Raw genomic sequence first — 21,900 nt, 5'->3', positions numbered from 1 at the left:
AAAGTTGACCCACACCCACAGGTTTTGGTGTTCAGTGCTTCCCAAGTTGTGGCCCCTCCCTGCATCAAGAGCCCTTGCATTTATTTGCCAATGTTTTCCAACTACTGAGAGTTATGTTTCACGTGGTTTCTTACTATCGTAACTTTGCCTATGTTGTTTCTCTGCCTGGAATACCCTTCTGTCCTTATTTACTTGCTTTACTTCTACATTTTTGAAAAGATTCAGCTCATATGAAATCTCTTTTTGACTAACCCAGGAATTTTCCTGATATTGATTCTCCTTATAACTTCGCAAGTGGAATGATCTTCCCATCCCTAAATAAAGTTTATCATTCCAATGTGTGTGAAATTTATTTATGTGTCATGTGATTAGCACAGGTGTTATAACTGTGAGTTATATAGCTTATGCTTGAATGTGATTTGTGCTGTATGTAGGTTTAAAGTGTATTATATGTGTGTGTCTAATGTGTGTAATAGACTTGTGTGTATGATGAAAGTATAACTGTTTATGTGCTAAGCTGGAGAAAAGTTGTGACCTAGGCATTGATTGTGGGGACATGCTGAGTTCCCATACCCACCCAGATTGGTGGGTGTGGCCAGAGCTGATTAGGTATAAAATATGTAGCATGTCCCTGGCACATAGCAGGTGCTCAGTCAACACTGATTTTCTTCCTTTCTCATCCTTTGACTTGGTATTTTAATTTTGACTTTGACAAAACAAACATGACGAGTGCCCATCAATTGTCTCCTCTCCCTGGATTTCATTAAGAATGTCTGTAAGGAGGCTATTGCATTTTAGATGAGTTACGGTAGTATGTATGTTTCCTGATAAATAATACATTAAGTAGAAGATATGAGCACAAATGAGTTTATCTGATAAAAACCATTTTCACTTGGCAGAGATATAGGGTAGGGCTAGAGGACTTTAAAATGAAACTCTCTTCAAGAGTGGGGCTTAGGGACTTCCCTGGGCACAGTGGTTAAGAATCTGCCTGCCAATGCAGGGCACACGGGTTCGATTCCTGGTCCGGGAAGATGCCATATGCCGCGGAGCCACTAAGCCCATGAGCCACAACTACTGAAGCCCGTGCCCTCTAGGGCCTGCATGCCACAACTACTGAGCCCGTGAGCTGCAACTACTGAAGTCTACGCTCCTAGAGCCTGTGCTCTGCAACAAGAGAAGCCACTGCAATGAGAAGCCAGCGCACCGCAACAAAGAGTAGCCCCCGCTCGCCGCCACAACTAGAGAAAGCCTGCGCACGGCAACGAAGACCCAACGCAGCCAAAAATTAAAAAAAAAAAAAAAAAAAGAGTGGGGCTTAAGACTTGCATTTTGTTGGAGGAAAGAGGAAGTAGATTGGAGAAGGAAATGTTGAAGACACAAGTAAGTAAGGTCCACAGAAATTCTGTTTGCTAAATGAGAGATAGAGATAATGTTCGTTTCGTATAATTTTTTTAAGAGAAATGTTTGCTTAGTATAATTTTGCCTGGGGCAGGTATGCGAAGGAGAAACACTGAACATTAAAGGACCCTGTGTTCTTCAGCCTCCTGCATCACTGAATGACTCAAGCCTTGAAACAATTAGAAAAAAGACCAGGGTATAAACATTTTAAATTAGATGACACTTTAAATTAAGCTGCACACTATAAGGGAGCAGAATTTTCCACCCTAAAATATGTCTCTTTGGCATAAGGATAATTTTAGCCTGGTTATTTTTTTAAGAATCAGCAGATATGAGAGGAGCTCTGAAAACCAAATAGAAGTCACTCTTTTGTAAGAGACATTTACAGGTAAAAGAGAAATCTCCATTTGTAAGGGTGTCTTCCTGCTGTACCAGGAAGGCGGGGGTGGGGGGCGGGCGGACTCATTCTCTAGAAACTCTTAGTGGTGGACAAGACAATGATAAGTCTGCAAAACAACGTTATCCTTGTTTCCTGTGTTTTCCTGGTCATCTCCCATAGATTTCCCTCCCCAACATCTCCTTTTGTCTTTAGCCGAAGATGATACTTAAAGTGATGGCCTCAGCCATTTTGGCAAGTTACTCAGTTTACCTGGGTCTCCGCCATGTATTATACGTGGTATTAAACTTTTGTTTGTTTTCTCCTGTCAGTTTGTCTTATATCATCGAATTATGAGATGAGCCAAATATCCTAGAAGGGAAAAAAGGAAACAAATTCCTCCTCAACAACACCTTCCTGGAACTCGGGCCTCAACAAGTAGCCAGTGAATCTAGATTGGTCATCGTGCTCCAAGCATAGCTCCTCAGCTTTGCCATTTTTTCAGTGTACTTGGGAATGAGCAGATACCTGGGAGATGATGACCTATACCAACCAAACTCACAAGAGATTAGTGTTAAACAGCAGTTCTGTAAGCAGATAGGGTAGGGGGTCCCTGGAGAAAGAGAACCCGGAAGGGTTTTCTTGACATAAGAGAAGCCATTTTAGCCTAAGCCATTTTGTGGTCTAAGCCTGGCCACAAGATCTTAAGGGAAGTAAGGGAATGCAGGAACAAAGGAAAAGCAGTCAAGAAGCAACAGTTCAGCAATAAAATAGAATCTTAGTTCCTCCTCAAGGGACATACATTACAATCTGATAAAGTCTTTGAGTTCTGTAGGAACTAAGGCCCCCACCCAGGGGGAGGACAGACTGATGCTGTTGACCTTCCTGACTTCAGTCAGCTAAAGCTTGGACTCTGTCAACCTTTCCCCGGTTCTATGCTGAATTCTCCTCTGCTCAAGCCCCTTCATGAACATGCCTATACCCTTAGCTTAAAACTTCCCCAGTTTTGCTGTTCCAGGGAGACTGCTTTGGGAAAGATTCCCAGTGTTCTCCTTACCTGCTGCAAGTAATAATAAATCCTTCCTTCTCCTGATCTTTGGCTTGGTTGTATCTTTTGGCTCGACATCCACCAAGAGACAAACTCAGTTTTTGGGTAATAGTTCTTCATCAACGATCATTTTACATGTGGGAAATACTGATTGTTTTTCTCACTTGATAAATGCTGCTTCAAAATGTACTGGCATATTCTGGTCTCCTAGACTAGTATTTTAGGATTGTCTCTTCAGGTCTCCTACAGTAAGTTTTCACAAATACCTCATTTTAAAAACTCTTTAAAATTTGCTTTTAGGGACTTCCCTGGTGGCGCAGTGGTTAAGAATCTGCCTGTCAATTCAGGGGACACAGGTTCGAGCCCTGCTCTGGGAAGATACCACATGCCGTGGAGCAACTAAGCCCATATGCCACAACTACTGAGCCCACGTGCCACAACTACTGAAGCCTGTGCACCTAGAGCCCTTGCTCCGCAACAAGAGAAGCCATGGCAATGAGAAGCCCGTGCACCACAACAAAGAGTAGCCCCCGCTCGCTGCAACTAGAGAAAGCCGCACGCAGCAACGAAGACCCAATGCAACCAAAAATAAATAAATTAAAATTAAAATTAAAAAAAAAATTGCTTTTATTAAAAGGTTATAAGATGATGGTTCCAAACAGTATAGGAGGAAAATGAATTTAAGCACAATTTGTTATAAAAAATTAATAAACAGAAACCTTAATTAAATAGAGTTGGAAGACCAGAAGGAGGAGCTCTCACACCCTGTGACCATAGCTGAGCCCAGCTGGAAGAAGAAAGAGTTGTCTTCTTTCCTGGCAAGGACTCAGCCAATGAAAAGCCATGCACTCTTTGTTTACTATAGCCCTCCCAACTTCCTTCTCCTCTCTATTAAAGCAGTCTCTTTCCCTTGCTGTGCAGGGACTTGCACATGGCTTGCCATGGTTGCAGACCCCAAATTACAATCCTCTGCTGATCCTGAATAAACCTATCTTTGCTGGAGAAATATCTGGCAGTCTATTTGTTTCAGGTCCACATAGGATAATAGCCTTGTGTTGTTGCTTAGACTTTCTCACATCTACTTCCCCTGTTTGGAAAGATGCATATTCATTTCCCTTAAGGAACTATCTTTCCCCTTTTTGTGTGCACATTGGTGGGGCTGTCCTTTAAGGTTCCCAGTCTCCTCTACTGAGTCAAACAATAGTAATGAGACCCAAGGTAGGCTAACTGGACTCTCTCTTATAGGAGACCAGAATGTACCTCTTTGACATAGGATTATTTTGAGAATCAGTAGATAAAGGAGAAACTTTGAAAACAGAGTATAAATTACCCTTATGTAAGGGAAATTTACAATTACCAAGGAAATCTCCATTTGTAAGGGTGTTTCCCTCTCTGTACAGGAAGAAAAAGATGACTCTAAATCACAAGAAACTCTCATCAATGGAGAAGCCACAGACTTAAATCTGTATAACAAACCCTACCCTTGTTTACTGTACTTTTCCTGGTCACCTTCCCATAATTTGCCTCCTCCACACTCTTCTTTCTTTGTTTTAGCTGAAGATGGAAAGTAAACCCAAGTTCTAGCCACCTCCTTGAGTTACTTATCCCTGAGCTTCTCCCATGTACATGTGGTATATTCATGCTAATAAACTTCTGTTTGTTTTTCTCTTGTTAATCTGTCTTTTGTTATAGAGGCCCTAGCTGAGAACTGAGAAGGAAAAAATGAAAAGATATCTTTTTCATTCTCTACACTGTCTTCAGAGTCTAAATCTCAAGTAGTGATGCAAGGATTTTTTAAAAATTTGAAGTGGATTCATGCCTATTTGGCACTGCTCTGCAGCTCACCCAAGCTTCTTGGGTTCCAGCTATTTCCAAAGACTGATCCTTCTGCTATATTTTTTCATATTGTAATCTCTCCCAGGTTCTTCCAATAAATCTCCACCCTATTCCTACTACTACTGAAACAGGAGGGAAGCAGACAGGGCACAACCTCTAAAAGAATGACATAGCCCTTGAGGATATGACATAAACTGGTTAGACCCAACTAGGTCCAAGAGAGTGGAAGATTTGACTTCCAGTGGACCTTGAGCCTCATTATACACTCACTGTAATACATTAGCATCTAAATGACGCAGCTACAGGTGCCATGACAGTTCCAAGGCTAACCATAAAAGGTCAAAAAGTGGGTGGTGGCCCAGTTCCTAGAAATCTCCACCTCTTCCCCAAAATGGTTGGCATAATCCTCCCACTCATTAGCCTGTGAAATTTCCCAGCCCATAAAAACTAACCACCCCATATTTTGGGGCCTCTTGCCCTCTTCCAAGATGGCCCACACTCTGTCTGTGGAGTGTGTTTCTCCCAAGGCTGTTCTTGCCTTTTGAGACAGACCACGTTCTGTCTATGGAATGTGTATTTCTCTAAATAAATCCACTTCTTATCTATCTCTTTTTTTCTCACTGAATTCTTTCTGCCTTGAGTCATAAAGAACCTGAGCTTCATTAAGTCCTGAGACCAAATGTGTGATCTCAATTAAAAGACAGTGGGTTCATGGGACTTCCCTCGTGGTGCAGTGGGGAAGACTCTGTCCGTGTTCCCAGTGCAGGGGGCCCAGGTTCAATCCCTGGTCGGAGACCTAGATCCCACATGCATGCTGCAACTAAGAGTCCGCATGACATGACAAAGATCCTACATGCCACAACTAAGACCCAGGGCAGCCTAAATAAATAAATATTAAAAAAAAAAAAAAAAAAGGCAGTGGGTTCAAGTCCCAACCTGGGTTGTGCAGTTTCACTACCACTTAAAAATTTCCCTCTCAAATTAGCTCAAATTTGTGTTGCTTGCAAACAAAATAAACCTAAAGGATAAACTCTATCAGCAACCTTTGTGATCCTCATCATGCCTTCCAAATTTGGGGATCTGCCATGCATACTAGGTGCCTATCCTACAGGAAATACTCACTTTCTTTAGCCCAGCATGTTGTCAAACCCAAGTTGTTGTGCCTGATACACTGTGATGTCAAACAACCTGAAACATCAAAATTTGGAGCAGAGAAAGGTTTATTGCAGGGCCAAGCAAGGAGAAACGGGTGGCTCATGCTCAAAAGACCTGAAATCTCTGACGGTTTGCAGGGAGGAGTTTTTAAAGGCAGAATTTGGGGTGAGGGCTGCAGGGTGTGGGACTTTCTTCTGATTGGTTGGTGGCGAGGCAACAGGGTGGTGCTCCAGAACTTGTGCTCAGCTTGAAGTTACCATCCTCCACCTGGGTGGGGGCCTTAGTTCCTGTAGAAGAATTCAAAGATATGTTGTTATGTATATCCCTTGAGGAGGAAGTAGGACTCAGGAGGACTTTATCTCAGGAATCAAGCATAAGAACAGTCTTAAGAACTTGGACATTGGGTGAAAATCAATGTCAGTCAAGAAAAATGGTTCTCTACAAAGAATGGGTAACGGAATCACTGTGGAGTTAATCAAATATAGATATGCAAAGACATCCATCCCCAAGATTCTGATTCAGTAGGCCTAGGATCTTGGCACTTTAAAACTTTTCATAAGCAATTCTGATGTGAGGCCAGGGTTAGGAGACCCCTACTTAAGGACATGGGTAACTCGGTATTGTTTTCCTCTGTAGTGGGTTTGGTGTACAATCAAGTTGTGGAACTGCAGGGAGAAGGAGGACTGTTCTAATACATGGGATGTAGAATAAGATACATGAGCACTAGGCAAACAGACTTATTTTTTTTACTCTTTTTTTATTAATTTTTATTGGAGTATTGTTGCTTTACAATGTTGTGAACAGACATCTTAAAATTTTTTTTCTTTAATTGATGGACTTATTTGTTCAGAGCAATTTTAGATTTACAGAAAAATTGAGTAGAAAGTACAAAGAGTTCCCATATGCCTCTCTTCCCTCCCTCCTCTCCTAACCACACTGTTCACAATTTTCTTATTATTAACATCTTATTTTACTGTGGTACTTTTGTTATATTTGATGAACCAGTATTAATAAAGTCCACAATTTACACTAGGATTCGTTCTTCATGTCGTACACGTTTTGACAAGTGCATAATGTCATTGTATGGGAAGAAAGTTTTCCTCAGCACTCTTAGGGTCTCTGGCTGGGTCTGAAAATTCAACTGACAAAGACAGGTCAATAGGAGAAAAGCATACAAATTTTATTAAATATTTACATATACATGGGAGCGTTCACAAGAGAATGAAAAATCCAAATAAGTGAAAAGAGCAGGAAGCTTTTATACCTTTTAGCCCAAGAAACAAGATATTTGTAAAGAATTGACAAGACAAAGGAGTTTGGTCTATGGTTAGTAAATGGTGAAGAAGTAACTAGAAAGATAAGGGTTAGTTTCAAGATTCTTTTGCAGATTCCTCTGGTGCCCTCTCTGGGAGGTTGAGGGTCTATCTCCAGTAAAAAGAGAATTTATTTTCTGGCTTTGGACAGAAAGCAGGGAGCTTTTTCTGCACTTCATGATTCTTAATTGCCTTCAGTACAAAATAATTTTTATGTCAAAGAGCCATTTTTGGGGGTTACATATTCTGATTTCCTTCAGCATGAACATGGAATACCTCTCCATTTATTTAGATCTTCTTTTGATTTATTTCATCAGAGTTTTATCGTTTTCCTCATATTGATCTTGTACATATTTTATTAGATTTATACCTAATATTTCATTTTTCTTTGGTACTAATATAAATGTTAGCTGTTTTGTTTTTTTTTTTATTTCAAATTCCAATTGTTCATTGCTGGTATATAAGGAAGCAATTTTTGTATATTAACCTTGTATCTTGCAACTTTGCTATAAACAGAAATAATTTTTATCCTAAAGATTATTGGAGCCATTAAAACTATTGGGCAAGAGTGTTTCACTGTTATATTTATGCTCAAGAAATACTAATCTGGAAGTATTAATATGTAGAATGGATTGGAAGGAAAAGAGACTAGAGGCAGGGAGTCCATGTAGGAAACTTTTATGTGAGTCCTCTATGAGACAATAAGGTTCTGAATAAGGATATTGCAGCACCAATGGAAAGGCAAGAACAGATTTAAGAGGCAAATACCCTAAATGTGCCCTTCTCCTTCATATGTATGGGTCTCTTCACACAGTTTCCTCTTTGGGCTGCCCTTACCATCTTCTTCACTTAATTTCTAATTAATCTTCAAAACTCTGTGCCGGTGTTGTGCCCTCCAAAAATACCTCCTCTCTACTGTCTCCACACAGTTACCTGTAGTTTCCTTGATCACAGCTGTAAGTGCTATTGATATTTGTTAATATATTGTGCATTGGTCCATTTACCTGACTGTCTCTTTCATTAGATCACAAGCTCCCGAATCAGAGTAGCCCAGTATCTGGCCCGATAAACATACACATAAAGGAATAATTCATTCAAGTCTATGGTTGAAGCTCACATACCAAGTACATGGCAGTTATTATATCAGATTTTCATGTATATTTTCTCCTAAGGAAATGAAACCATAAAACTTCAAAAAACTGAAGCTTCAAGTCAGGAAGGAAGCACCAACTCATATCAGGAAGTGATCAGTTCCTCAAAACTGTGTTTTGAGTCTCATTGTTTCTTTAAGTAAGCTTACTCTCCCTGCACTTACAGTGTTATTGATACTAATTAAACAGCAAGTTTGAAAGCCTAAGAGTCTCATCCACACTGTCAACAAGAAGTTCATCTTCCAAGCCCTAGTTTTCTCTTTCCTAGGGTTCCCTTCCCCTGCCACACGCAGGCAGCCTCGCACATCTGGGAGAAGAACAACAGACAAAAGCCTCTGAGCCTGGGACTAACTACTGCTGCTGTTCTCAGCGGGAGCCCCAGCGTGCAGACCTGGTAAGAGCAGAAGCCCCCAGGGCTGGGGAGAGTGGCCAGTGAAGATGGCTGGGAGATCCAGGTCAAATAGATGGAGGGTAAATATTTCAGGAGGGAAGAGACAAGGTTTCTGACATGGGGACCATCAAACGCATGAGTGCAGGACAAAGAGAAGAACGAGATCTACCAGTCAGAGAAAAGATCGTGTTACTTCAAATTCCTCTTCACTGAGCTTTAGTTTCTTTAGAATTGTGAGACTCAAGTGAGAAAGAAGATGGTTAAAAACAAACAAAAAAAAAAGAGCTATGAAATCTTAAAAGGCAGGATAAAAATCTAAATGGTTAGGAGTGATAATTTTGCTCTTATTGTTTTTACTACTACCATTATTTTCTCTCTCCTTACACAGAAAATATGGGGCCAGGTCTTCTGGGATGCTTTCCTCTCCTCCTATTGCTGCTGGGACTATGGTGGTCAGTGTGTCCACTTTGTGCTTTGCCTAAGCATCTCACCAAGGCTCACTGGTTTGAAATTCAGCATATACAGCCAAGGCTTCTCCAGTGCAACAAGGCAATGAGCGGCGTCAATAATTATACTCGACACTGTAAGCCTCAAAACACCTTTCTGCACAACTCCTTCCAGGACGTGGCTGCTGTCTGTGATTTGCCCCACATCGTCTGTAAGAATGGGCAGCACAACTGCCACCAGAGTCCAAAGCCTGTTAACCTGACTCAGTGCAGTTTCACTGCGGGGAAGTATCCTGACTGCCGCTACCGAGATGACACCCAGTACAAGCTCTTCATTGTTGCCTGCGACCCCCCTCAGAAGAGCGATCCTCCCTATGATTTGGTTCCTGTACACTTAGACAAGATTGTTTAAAGTTTCCATCATTTTCCCTCTCACTTGGCACGAATTCTCTTACGATCTCTTCTGATTTTTCTTTCCTTTTGTTGATTTTCCTGGTTCCCATAGAAGGAAAAAGGAGGGTATTGGAAAAATTAGAGTGATGAGGATAGACCAGAGTTGGGACAAAAAATATGTAGGATTCTTTTCTGCTTTGGAGCTCTAGGTTTTGAAGGAAGATAGTAGGGAAGAGGGCAAAGAAGTGTCCGGGCCTCCATAGTTTCAGCCTTAGAACTTCAGCCAACTTTTCTTGTATTGTGTCCACAGAAATAAAACCATTTTCTGCTGCATTCTAATGAGTGTGTGTATAAGTGTGTTTGGAAGTGTGATCCCTTTCACATCATTGCCAGCCTGGAGCTACCTAGGCCTGCATTTGCCAGCATTCCAAGGAGAACGATTTTGGCCCTAGGCAACCTTTGAGGTTATTTGGCAACCTGGGGCCTCTGCCACTTCCCTCACCCCTGTGTCTCTGGGACTTTGGAGCAAGAAAGTTCTCCATCCCTTCAAACTCTGCTCATGGCTTTACATATTTCCCTTGAAACCGTTGTCTATGGTTGTTTGGAGGTGGCACTGATACTCAATGTTGATGGTATTTTCACAGATTCTAACGCTGGTAACTGAGGCATCCTAGATCTTAACTATTTGCCTCTATATTTAATCAGATAATGTTTTAAATATAAACAGTAGTAGGGATAATAATCCACTGTAGCCTTAGAGTCAATTCTCCCATTATCTATTGGAATGGACAAAGAGAAAGCATAGATCAAGGGGGTTAAAAAAAAAACACTGGGAAACTAAAAACATTCTTGCCCTACTCAAATAGTGAAATATCACGGAAACATTGGGGCTTTGGAACAGGTTTTTGATTCAGAGATCGAAGGACTGGGATTAAGAATTTAGGTCCTATGTGTAGGGGAGGAAAGATAATTTTTCATAAACTCTTCTAGGTTTTTGGCTGAGACACCCCCTGTAATAAAAAGATAGATCAACAGGAAAAAAACAATTTTAGTTACATATGTACATATGGGAGCCCTACAAAGATATGAGACTCAAAAGACACAGGAAGCCCTGAGGAGCTTCAGGGTCCATGTTTATAATGGCATCCTGAGGCCAAGCCTGGTGCCAGGAGGATTAACCCTGGCTTAGAGATGCCAAAGTTCCCAGGGAAAATGAGCTAAGTAGACAATTCAATACATATCTCTTACTCACAGGGTGTGGAAATAGAATTTGAGTATCAGGTCAGAGGACACTGTACTTTTAAAACAATTTATAGGGCTTCCCTGGTGGTGCAGTGGTTGAGAATCCGCCTGCCAATGTAGGGGACATGGGTTCGAGCCCTGGTCTGGGAAGATCCCACATGCCGCGGAGCAACTGGGCCCGTGAGCCACAACTACTGAGCCTGCGCGTCTGGAGCCTGTGCTCCGCAACAAGAGAGGCCGCGATAGTGAGAGGCCTGCGCACCGCGATGAAGAGTGGCCCCCGCTTGCCCCAACTAGAGAAACGAAGACCCAACACAGCCAAAAATAAATAAATAAATATATAAATTTATTAAAAAAAAAAAACAATTTATATTGACTAGAGGATGTGGAGCCAGTAAAATATTATGCCCCTCTTACTGCTTTACTTACTGCCTTAGATGGATACTTTAACTAGTTCCATTGGGGTAAAACAGTATACAATCAAAAACTGTTTCATTGATAAATTCCATACTGTGAATATTCTTTAAGTCACCTTTTAAATTTATAACAGTTTGTGTTTTGTTTTGTTTTTTTCCTTTTTCTCTCTTTTATTATTCTTATCTTTCTTTTCCGTTTGTGTTTTTCTGTTTGGCTTTTTTGTTTGAAAATGCCATACTATCTAGACAGGGCTAATAGAAACAGAAAACGTGATGTCCACATATGAGGCAAGCCTACAGAGGAAAGCCCACATATGGGGTGGCAAAAGCAAGGCCAAACAGCCTCACAGGAAGGGGGAAGCATAGGCTCATGAGGAGGGGAATTCTTCTGGAGCTCTTCACACTTTTTTTTTTTTTTTTTTTTTAGTTGCAGTGATCGGGGGCTACTCTTCATTGCAGTGCACTGGCTTCTCATTTCAGTGGCTTCTCTTGCTGCAGAGCACGGGCTCTAGGCGAGTGGGCTTCAGTAGTTGTGGCTCACAGGCTATAGAGCCCAGGCTCAGTAGTTGTGGCACACTGGCTTAGTTGCTCTGCAGTATGTGGGATCTTCCTGGACCAGGGCTTGAACCCATGTCCCTGCATTGGCAGCCGGATTCTTAACCACTGCACCACAAGGGAAGTCCCTCTTCACACTTCTTGATGGATTTTATTTTATTTATTCACTTATTTTGGCCGCACCACACAGCATGTGGGATCTTAGTTCCCTGACCAGGGATCAAACACTTACCCCCTGCATTGGAAACACAGAGTCTTAACCACTGGACTGCCAGGGAAGTCCCTTGATGGATTTTATAAAGTCCTTCCCTTGCCCTCTCTCATGGGCTAATTTCATTTTTAATGTGATGAATTACTTTTCAAAAATTAAACAATGTAGGGACTTCCCTGGTGGCGCAGTGTCTAGGACTCTGCCGTCCCAATGCAGGCGGCCCGGGTTCGATCCCTGGTCAGGGAACTAGATCCCACGTGCATGCCTCAACTAAGAGTTTGCATGCCACAACTAAGGAGCCAGCTTGCTGCAACTAAGGAGCCCACGTGCTGCAACTAAGGAGCTGGTGAGCTGCAACTAAGGAGCCCTGGAACCACAACTAAGGAGTCCACCTACTACAACTAAGACGTGGTGCAACCAAATAAATAAATAAATAAATATTTTAAAAAATTAAACAATGTAGATAAATACAAACCAATATATAGCACTCAAAATAAATAGTTTTTCATTTACTTACTATCTAAAATATATATATAGACATAAAAACATTGGTGTCCATTTTATTCCTCTCTCCATTCCCATTCCTCTTAACTTTTCTCAAATGAAATTATACATTTAAAGTGTTACCAGTCTTACTTTTGTACTTATACTTCATGTATAATATCTTCATAAACAAAACATAGGGTTTCCATGTGCAATTTAAAAAGAAATTTATATAAATACTATCATATAGTACAAATCATTCTGCAACTTGCTTTTTTTGTTCACTCAACAATGTTTTTAAGACTCATCGATATTAAAATGTATCTTTGTTGTTCTTTTATTTTTACTGGTGTATTGTTTGTTCCTTTGTATTAATAAACCGTCATTTATTTACCAGTCGTCTATTGTTGAATATTTGGGATGTTCCCAAATTTCCACCCTCACAAGCAGCACTGCAATGATATCTTTGTACATTTCTCTGTACAAAGAAACTTGTCAACTTAAAGAAAGACACACAGCATAAGAATTGCGAGTTTAAGTTGTATTCATGGTCTTACTGAGGACTAGAGCTTGTGTTTGGGAAGGTGCAAGAATCAGGGGTCTTTGAAATTATTCCTGAGATATACATCTAACTATCTAGGAATCTGTTTTTCCAAAGCACAGAGTACCTCATCCTGTGTTTCATCCTCAGTTTCCTGCAGGGTGCCCTGTCAGCGGTCGACTGCAGTGGGTTGCGAATTAACCCTTGTATAACTGGGTAATGAGTGATGTTCTTTGTTCTTCTTTGTTCACAAACTGATTGTAGCAGATTGTATTTTTCAGAGATGTCCATATCAACATATCACATTCTACATGCTCTTCTTATAGTGTGATATTGACTCTTCTCTATCAGAAGGGTCTATGTTCCCTTTCCTTGAGTATGGGTTAGTCTTAGAAACTCCCTTCTAATGAATAGAATGGGGTGAAAGTCACACTGTATGACTTCCAAAGCCAAGTCATAAAAGGTGATACAGCTTCTGCCTGGCTTTCCCTCTCTGTTGTAGGACACCCACAGTTGGACCCAATCATCATGCTGTGAGGAAGATGGTGCCACGTGGAGAGGCCTTGTACAGATATTCCAGCCAACAGGCCCAGCTAAGGTATCAGCCAACATCAACCATTCAACATGTGGGTGAATGAGCCTTCAGATGATACCAGCTCCCAACCTCTGAGTCTTCCAGCTGCCGCCTCAGACATTGGAACAGAGACAAGCTGCCCCCACTGTGTCCTATCTGAACCCCTGACCCACTGGGAGCATAATAAATTATTGTTTTGTGCCACCAAGTTTGGGGGTAATTTGTTACACAGATAGACTAACTGAAGCATTGATTGTATAATTTCACCAGAAACTATGGTATGTGAGTTTTTGCATCTCAATGTCCTGTCTCTGGCAAAACATGAGAGTATCATGCTCCTGCATTTTTGGCAACCTGATGAGTATGAAATAGCACAACATTGTCATGTAGGCAAAAAAAAAGATGTTATTTGCATCTTTAGATCCTTGGTTCCTAGTACAATGCCTGACACCAGTGGGTTTCTTTTTATTTTATTTTATTTTATTTATTTATTTATGACTGTGTTGGGTCTTCGTTCCTGCGCGCAGGTTTTCTCTTGTGGCGAGCAGGGGCTACTCTTCGTTGCAGTGGGCGGGTTTCTCATTGTGGTGGCTTCTTTTGTTGCAGAGCACGGCTTCTAGGCGTGCGGGCTTCAGTAGTTGTGGCACGCGGGCTCAATACTTGTGGCCTGTGGGCTTAGTTACTCTGCAGCATGTGGGATCTTACCAGACTAGGGCTTGAACACGGTTCCCCTGAATTGGCAGGCAGATTCTTAACCACTGCGTCACCGGGGAAGTCCCTGACACTAGTGGGTTTCTTTTTCTTTTTTTTAATGTTTTATTTATTTATTTATTTAGTTATTTATTTATTTATTTATTTATTTATTTATTTTTGGCTGCATTGAGTCTTTGTTACTGCGTGTGAGCTTTCTCTAGTTGCGGCGAGCCCCTACTGCTCTTCTTTGCGGTGCGTGGGCTTCTCATTGCAGTGGCTTCTCTCGTTGCAGAGCATGGGCTCTAGGGTGCACGGGCTTCAGTAGTTGTGGCACAAGGGCTCAGTAGTTGTGGGTCGCGGGCTCTAGAGTGAGGCAGTTGATGAAAGTTGAATACAGTCTGTGGATTAGATAACTGTATAGTTTCAATGCAAATTTCCTGATCTTGATAAGTATACTTATTTTAAACCCTTGTAAAAAGAACGTTCTTGTTTTTAGGAAATGCATAGTGAAGAATTTTGGAAAAGGGGCAACATGTCCAAAACTTACTCTCACACATTCAGAAAAAAATTTATGTATCTGTACATAAATATGTGACTAATAAAGCAAATAGGAAAAATGTTAATGTTTAGAGAATATAGACAAATGATATACAGGAATTCTTTGTATCATTTTTGCAACTGTTCTGTATAGCTGAAATTATTTCAAAATAAAAAGTTTTTAAAAAATTTCAGCACGGTCATTTACTACTTGTGCAAATTACCTATCTTTGCAGATAATCAGTTGCCTCATTTACTAAGATAAGATATTTTACCTACTCACTTTCATTTATAGAATCTACCAAACTCTACTTTGTCTGGCACCGTGCAAATCACCAGCCACCGAAAAATGAAAAAGACCCAGTCACTAGTAGCTTTCAGCTGAGTGGGAAAAACAACCAAGAAAACTGGAATGTTTAACGAAGAGTGATTAGTGTTAGTTCTCAGGGTGGTTTCAAGACCTGAATGACCTAATATAGATTTAAACATACATATAAAAGGGGCTTAATGAAATTCCTGGTACCTCATACAAGTAGTTCCATCTCCCCTTTGGATGATTACTTTCAAGGAAAGTATTTTTAGCTCTCTAAAAAAGACATCCTCAAATAGCCCCCTTTCTAGCCAGCTCCCAACTTCCTGTCTTTCCCCCTGGGACAGTGATGGCACCCCTGGTGTCTCTCTGTGTTCAAATTTCCTCTTCTTATAAGGACACCAGTCAGACTGGATTAGGGCCCACCTAAGGCCTTATTTTAACTTAATCACTTCTTTAAAGGCCTTAGCTTCAAATACATTCTGATTTACATCTTACATTTCTAAGAAGTTAAAGTTTGAACATATAAATTTTGGGAGAACACAATTCAGCTTATAACAGTGACTATAAAGAGAAGTTTCATAAGAGCCCCAAGGACCTAAGCGATGGTGTGAGGCATCCCTACATTTAGGTCTTTAATTGTAGTTTGGCAACTTTTCCGAGGAGAGGATACAGTAAGGATAAGAGCTGTTCCCTGCTCTTATGACAACTGTTGTTTGGTGCCTACCAGTGGTTGTGGGGATTTCACAGACAGCAGCTTGTAAAGAAAGGTACTGAGGAAAGAACTGATTTTTTTTTATATCTCCCATTGTCTTGGTTGACTGAAGGAATTGCAAGAGTACATGGAGGCTGTAAAAGCAGTAAATACTGGGCATCACACTACTGAGCTTAAGTTAAATAGCAAGGCTTGCCATAGAGGAGGCCCACACCATTCCCAAAAGCCCAAGAAAAGAAGGTGGAATGCTGGAAATGCAGAGCTACATTTCCTGTGAGAAAAAAACAAGAAGAAAAACAGATTTTCCTCCTACTCCTGAGTGACCTGATTAGCTATAACCTTCCAGGTAGTCAACAGAACCAACTATGCCATCCCTTCTGATCTTGTTTTCTCATCCCTTTTTACCTCTAAGTCTCATCCATACTTACTTCCTGACACCGTATTTATAATCCCTCTGTCTTACTTCTTCTAATCTCCTGTGCCTTCTTCATTGCCTGTTCTGTCCCAACCTCAAGGCTCCCACCTACCCAGGGTCTGACTGAGAACAGATCCTGCTGGTGGTTCCAGGACTTAGAAGCATATCATAGGTCTCTCCACCAATACAGAGCTGCCTCTGTGGAAAAGAGAGGGCAGAGGGAGGAAGGTTTAGGGTTTTGAAGTTAGGGGGCTTTTGTTTGTTTGTTTGTTTGTTTTTGCATGTGGATGTTCAATCACAATTTGTTGAAAAGATTATCCTTTCTTCCTCGAATTGCTTTGCACTTTTGTCAAAAATCATTTGACAGTATTTGTGTGGGTATGCCCTGGGCTCTCTATGCAGCTCCGTTGATCTATGTGTCTATTCTTCCACCAACTCACACAAAAATATGTACACAGATGTTTAAAGCAGCTATCTTCATAATCACCTGGAATGGAAACAATGCAAGCGTCCTTCAACAGGTGAATGGATAAATAAGCCATGGACCATCCACGCAATAAAATGCTACTCAACGATAAAAAGGAACGAACCACTGATCCATACAACTTGGATAAATTTCATAGGCATTATAGTGAGTAAAAGAAGCCAGTCTTGGAAGGTTACATACTGTGCAATCCTATTTGTATGATTTTTTTAAAAAATAAATTTATTTATTTTTGGCTGCACTGCGTCTTCGTTGCTGCACGCGGGCTTTTCTCCAGTTGTGGCAAGTGGGGGCTACTCTTCGTCGTGGTGCGTGGGCTTATCGCTGTGGCTTCTTTTGTTGCAAAGCACGGGCTCTAGGCGCACAGGCTTCAGTAGTTGTGGCATGCGGGCTCAGTTGTGGCTCACGGGCTCTAGAGCGCATGCTCAGTAGTTGTGGCACACGGGCTTAGTTGCTCCGCAGCATGTGGGATCTTCCCAGGCCAGGGCTTGAACCCATGTCTCCTGCATTGGCAGGCGGATTCTTAACCACTGCACCACCAGGGAAGCCCTGTATGTTATTTTGAAAAGACAAAACTGTAGTGACAGAGAATAGATCAGTGGTTGGCAGGTGTTGGGGTGAGGGGAGTGTATGACTATAAAGAGATAGCACAAGGGTATTTGGGGGGTGGAACTGTTCTGTGTCCTGATAGTGTGCAATTCATTTATACAAGTTAAAAATTCATAGAATTGTGTACCAAAAAGATCAATTTTCCTATATAATCATTTTTTAAAAAAGAAAAAATAAAAACAGAAAAAGAAAGAAAATGTGGAAGCAAGGCATAAACGCACACACTCTGGGAGTCAGCAGACCTGGCTTTCATCATTCCATACTTGGCTTCATGCCTCAGTTTCTCTCTTTTTTTTTTTTTAATTTTATTTATTTATTTATTTATTTATTTATGGCTGTGTTGGGTCTTCATTTCTGTGCGAGGGCTTTCTCTAGTTGCGGCAAGTGGGGGCCACTCTTCATCGCGGTGCACGGGCCTCTCACTATCGTGGCCTCTCTTGTTGCGGAGCACAGGCTCCAGACGCGCAGGCTCAGTAATTGTGGCTCCCAGGCCTAGTTGCTCTGCAGCATGGGGGATCTTCCCAGACCAGGGCTCGAACCCGTGTCCCCTGCATTGGCAGGCAGATTCTCAACCACTGCGCCACCAGGGAAGCCCTCTCTTTTTTAAAAAAATATTTATTTATTTATTTTATTATTTATTTTGGCTCCACCGGGTCTTAGTTGTAGCATGCAGGCTTTTAGTTGTGGCATGTGGGATCTAGTTCCCTGACCAGGAATCAAACCCCGGCCTCCTGCATTGGAAGCATAGAGTCTTACCCACTGGACCACCAGGGAAGTCCCTCTTTGTTTTTAAGGTGAAAGTTTTAGAGCCAGATTACAAAAGACCTTCCCTGCCCTGATGTTCCTTAATTCCACAGATCTACAAACATGATCACATTCATATTAGGCATGTGCACACACACTCATGGTCCCATGCAAACAGATTTTGTCTGTATGTTACAACAGCCCAAGCTCTCCTTATCCCAGAGCCCTTCCCTTAAATAATCGTCTGGCAGTATTTATGGGAGAGGAAGGGGGAGCTTGAGGGAGGTGGCGAAGAGAAGCTGCCAAACATGTTGGCCTGAAGCAGGGCCAGCTCTCAGCCTCTATGAGGAATGTTTCCAAGAAGCTCAGGAAATTCCTGGTCCCACTCCCACATTCTCTTGTTGTTGCCTTGTTCTTGCCTCCGCATTACTCTTTCCCGTCTGCGGACCTGAGCCAAGCTAAAAACCTCCATGGGCTCTCAGGTCCCAGGAAGCCTAACAAGGCCTAGCAGAGGCTAGCTGCCAGCCTTGACTCTCAGAGGCTGCCTAAAGTTGCCTGAGAGGAAAATCTGCCCTAGAAGCATGTTTGAAGTCCTCTGGGATGACCTAGACCTCTGAACATGGCTTTGCATTGAGAAGAGCTCTGAACCAAACCAGATCTCAATGATGTGACTCTTCTAGAGATGCCTACCCATGAAGAGCCAGAAACTGCATGTCAGGGCTCAGCACTCACTGCTAGACATGGATGTTCATCTAGAAGGTCCTAAGTACTTCCCTGGTGGTCCAGTGGTTAAGACTCCCTGCTTCCACTGCAGGGGGTGCGGGTTCAATCCCTGGTCGGGGAACTAACTGCCAAAAAAAAAAAAAAAAAAAATAGGGAGTAGAAGGCCCTAAGCGTAAGGGGACTTTGAGATGACCAAACCCAAGCCCTGGGTTTTACAGATTAGACAACTGTGGTCCAGAGAGGGCTACAGAGTTGTCTTAGAGGCACAGCACAGGGAGCTGATAGTAGGGCAAGGACTACATTAGGTGCCCTGGCCCAATTATCCACCCAGCTGCAGACTGAGGGAAGGTGGAAAAGGAAGGAAACTGACCCTGAATACAGGCCCTGCTCAGACTTGTAGCAAGAAGAAACCAGAGGATGACATACAGTAGTGATGAGCTTTAAAGTACAGTCACCACACTGGCTAGTAAAACAGGCCTAGTGAGACTCTGTCCATTCAGATGAACAACTCCTTCTCTATTGTTAAGTAAGAAGACAATAAGGGAGTGGGAAGGGAGATAAGCGCGGAGGGAGGAAGCTGAGATGAAACCATCCCACCTACACTTGCTGCAAGCCACAAAGAAACCTAAAGTACATGGGAATTTACTGTACATGGGAATTTACTGAATGATTTGCAGAGATGTTTGAGATTAGTCCCCTAGAAAGTGGCTCCTGGGAGACAGTTTTGAGATGCTTCCAGGTATGCCACGGTTTAGTCTTCAGGAGGTACACTTTCATTCTGAAACTTCTATGCAGGACCTCCATCATGCATCATGAATCATGCATCATGAATCATGCACATGGAGGGCTGCCCCACATTCGTGATCAATTTCCCAAACCAATACTGAGGCGTCTTCTGCCACGGGCAGGTAGATTCAAAGCCCTTTAGTGCTCCCACTTGCTCTGTGAGGGCTGAATCAGTCTAAGGAGGCAAGAGTGGAGACTGGGAGCAGCCTTTCATTTTCCAGTTAGACAGAAAGCACAAAGTGCAAATACTGATGAGGCAGCACTTGGAAAGAAAGAACCTGACGCAATGGCCCTTTACTCTGTTCATTGAAGGTATGGGTGACCGATCTGTTTCAGGCTGGAAGACTATTGGCTGCTGGAATTGAAGGGGAATTTACCAGAGAGAGAGACAGAAGAAAATCAGCATGTCAGAAGAGGCAGAAGACACTATGATTTTGTCGGTACAGGTAAAATTGCAGGAGTAAGGAGGACGCTGGGATGCATTTACCTGTCCACTGAGATTGCAGAATTCCGAAGCTTGTTTGGTTTGAAGACTCTTCTGAAAATTAACATTATCCTTCTTAGAAGAATCACTGGATATGGTCATTTCTGTCTTTAAGCAGGTATCCATCTTCACATGTTAGCACCTCAATTTTAAGATTAATCTGCCTGGGTCAGTCTCCTAGAAGAGGTTAACACTCCTGTATCTGTGGGATAGCAATAGTCGCCCCACAGAACAGACACCTCTGATTTGTCTCCCGATGACTGGTGTTTATCCCCTTGACTCCGCCTGATGGCTCTAGGACAAGACTCGATCTTCCCCCTCCCAGAGTCCTCCTATTCAGAGCACTTTCTGCCCCACCGCAGCCCCGTTTCCCTGGCTGTGCAGGTCTGCACCCGGACCATCCGCTAGCACCTATCACTTGATTCCCCGGGTGGAGACTCACAGTGGTCCCATGGCCAGGAAGGTGCATGGAACCAGTAGCCAGAGCTGGTGATTGTGCAGAATAGATGCAGCAAAGCTCCAAGTGAGTGTTCAAAAAAGATCTACTAAAGTGTTCTCTTAGCACTAGCAGGAGGGAAAATGAGGAGCTTTGGGTTTGGAAACAAGAGTGAGATGAACTGAAGAAAAATTCTATCTAAAGAAAACAGAACTAGAAACTTAAAGTTTCCCTTTTTTCCCTCCTCCATCCTCACTGTTTGTAAGGAGTGAGATCCCCACTACAACCAAAATAGCTGGCCACCCCTCTGACCCACAGGCCTTCTTCCTCTTACAGAGGCCCCAGAGCTAAGCGTTCACTTCACCTAAAAAACACACCATCACTTCCAACATTTATAAATGTAGTACACAAAGACAATGACAGAACTGGTCAAACTGGTTGGCAGTAGGACCTTTCTCTAGTTCTATGACCTTGTCTAGAGCTTGATGCAGGTGTAAACAGGGGGTCATATGAAATGATTAAGTGATGACAGAAGCCAAGTTTAGTCTTTTCAATGGATGTAAGAAAGGGTTGCCAAGAAGTGAGCAGACTCATAGGCCAAGTGCCCTGGGAACCTGTGGGAGCCCCCAGCAAGCTCAGGCAGAGAAAGCCGTGACTCCACAGCACTCAGTGAAGGAGGGAGACTGGGGAATTTCCTTCTTGAGGAGACTCCAATAGCAGAGAGAGCAACGACAGGGAAGCCAGGAGACCCAAGGTCTAGTCTCAGTCGGACACCAACTAGCAGCTGCCGTGAGCAGGTCACTTAACCTTTCTGAGATTCAGGTTGCCCCTCTGTAAAAGGCGGGGGTTACATTAGGTCAGGGGTGGCCAGTGGGTGGCCCACACACCCTCACCACTCTCGAGCCTTCGGTAGAGGCCACTATTCCATCACTTCACTCTTTAGGTATTTTTCTACAGCGTTCTAGGCAGGCACTTCCAATTAGAGTTGGTCCACAAGCTGAAATCTGCTTATCCTTCCCCCACCTGATGATCGCTGAAGTCCTTCCTAGCTCCTGAATGGAGGGTTCCAACTCTGCAAGGAAGAGAGGACCAGCTTTCTGATTTAGCCATAGCTCCCTCAAAAAAAGGAAAATGGAAATTTAGGGTCATAAGTTCATACACTCCTCCTCCCCACCTGAGGCTGAGGAGGGTCTTCCCAGGGTCACGCTGTCCTTCCTTCTGTGCCAGAGATTTTTGTATCTGAGCTTCGCCCTCTGTCAGCTCGCCCAGCGTGACACTGTCCCAGACCGTAGCTCCTTTTTATCTAAAATAGCCCACACTTTAAAACTAATTGGGCATCAAGGAACCTACAAAGAGAGGAATTATCTCAGGTCAGTGAAAATCAAAAGTCAGAAGAGGTGGCATCTAAGGATTCCATTTGCCACTCACCAAA

General features: G+C 42.5%; 1 protein-coding gene across 1 annotated transcript; it reads left to right on the top strand.

The window, feature by feature from the left end:
• The first annotated feature begins 8,466 nt into the window (after positions 1 to 8,466).
• RNASE6 (ribonuclease A family member 6) lies at positions 8,467 to 9,807 on the top strand. The gene is made up of 2 exons (XM_068534949.1): positions 8,467 to 8,674; positions 9,060 to 9,807. Exon 2 carries the CDS (start codon positions 9,065 to 9,067, stop codon positions 9,527 to 9,529), a length of 465 nt encoding a protein of 154 aa, XP_068391050.1. The 5' UTR covers positions 8,467 to 8,674; positions 9,060 to 9,064; the 3' UTR covers positions 9,530 to 9,807.
• Positions 9,808 to 21,900: the final 12,093 nt, after the last annotated feature.

This window comes from Eschrichtius robustus, chromosome 1 (genome assembly GCF_028021215.1).
Source record: "Eschrichtius robustus isolate mEscRob2 chromosome 1, mEscRob2.pri, whole genome shotgun sequence".
Lineage (NCBI taxonomy): Eukaryota > Metazoa > Chordata > Mammalia > Artiodactyla > Eschrichtiidae > Eschrichtius > Eschrichtius robustus.
The sequence above is the reverse complement of the archived record's forward strand: the minus strand, read 5'-3'. Positions and strand labels throughout refer to the sequence as shown.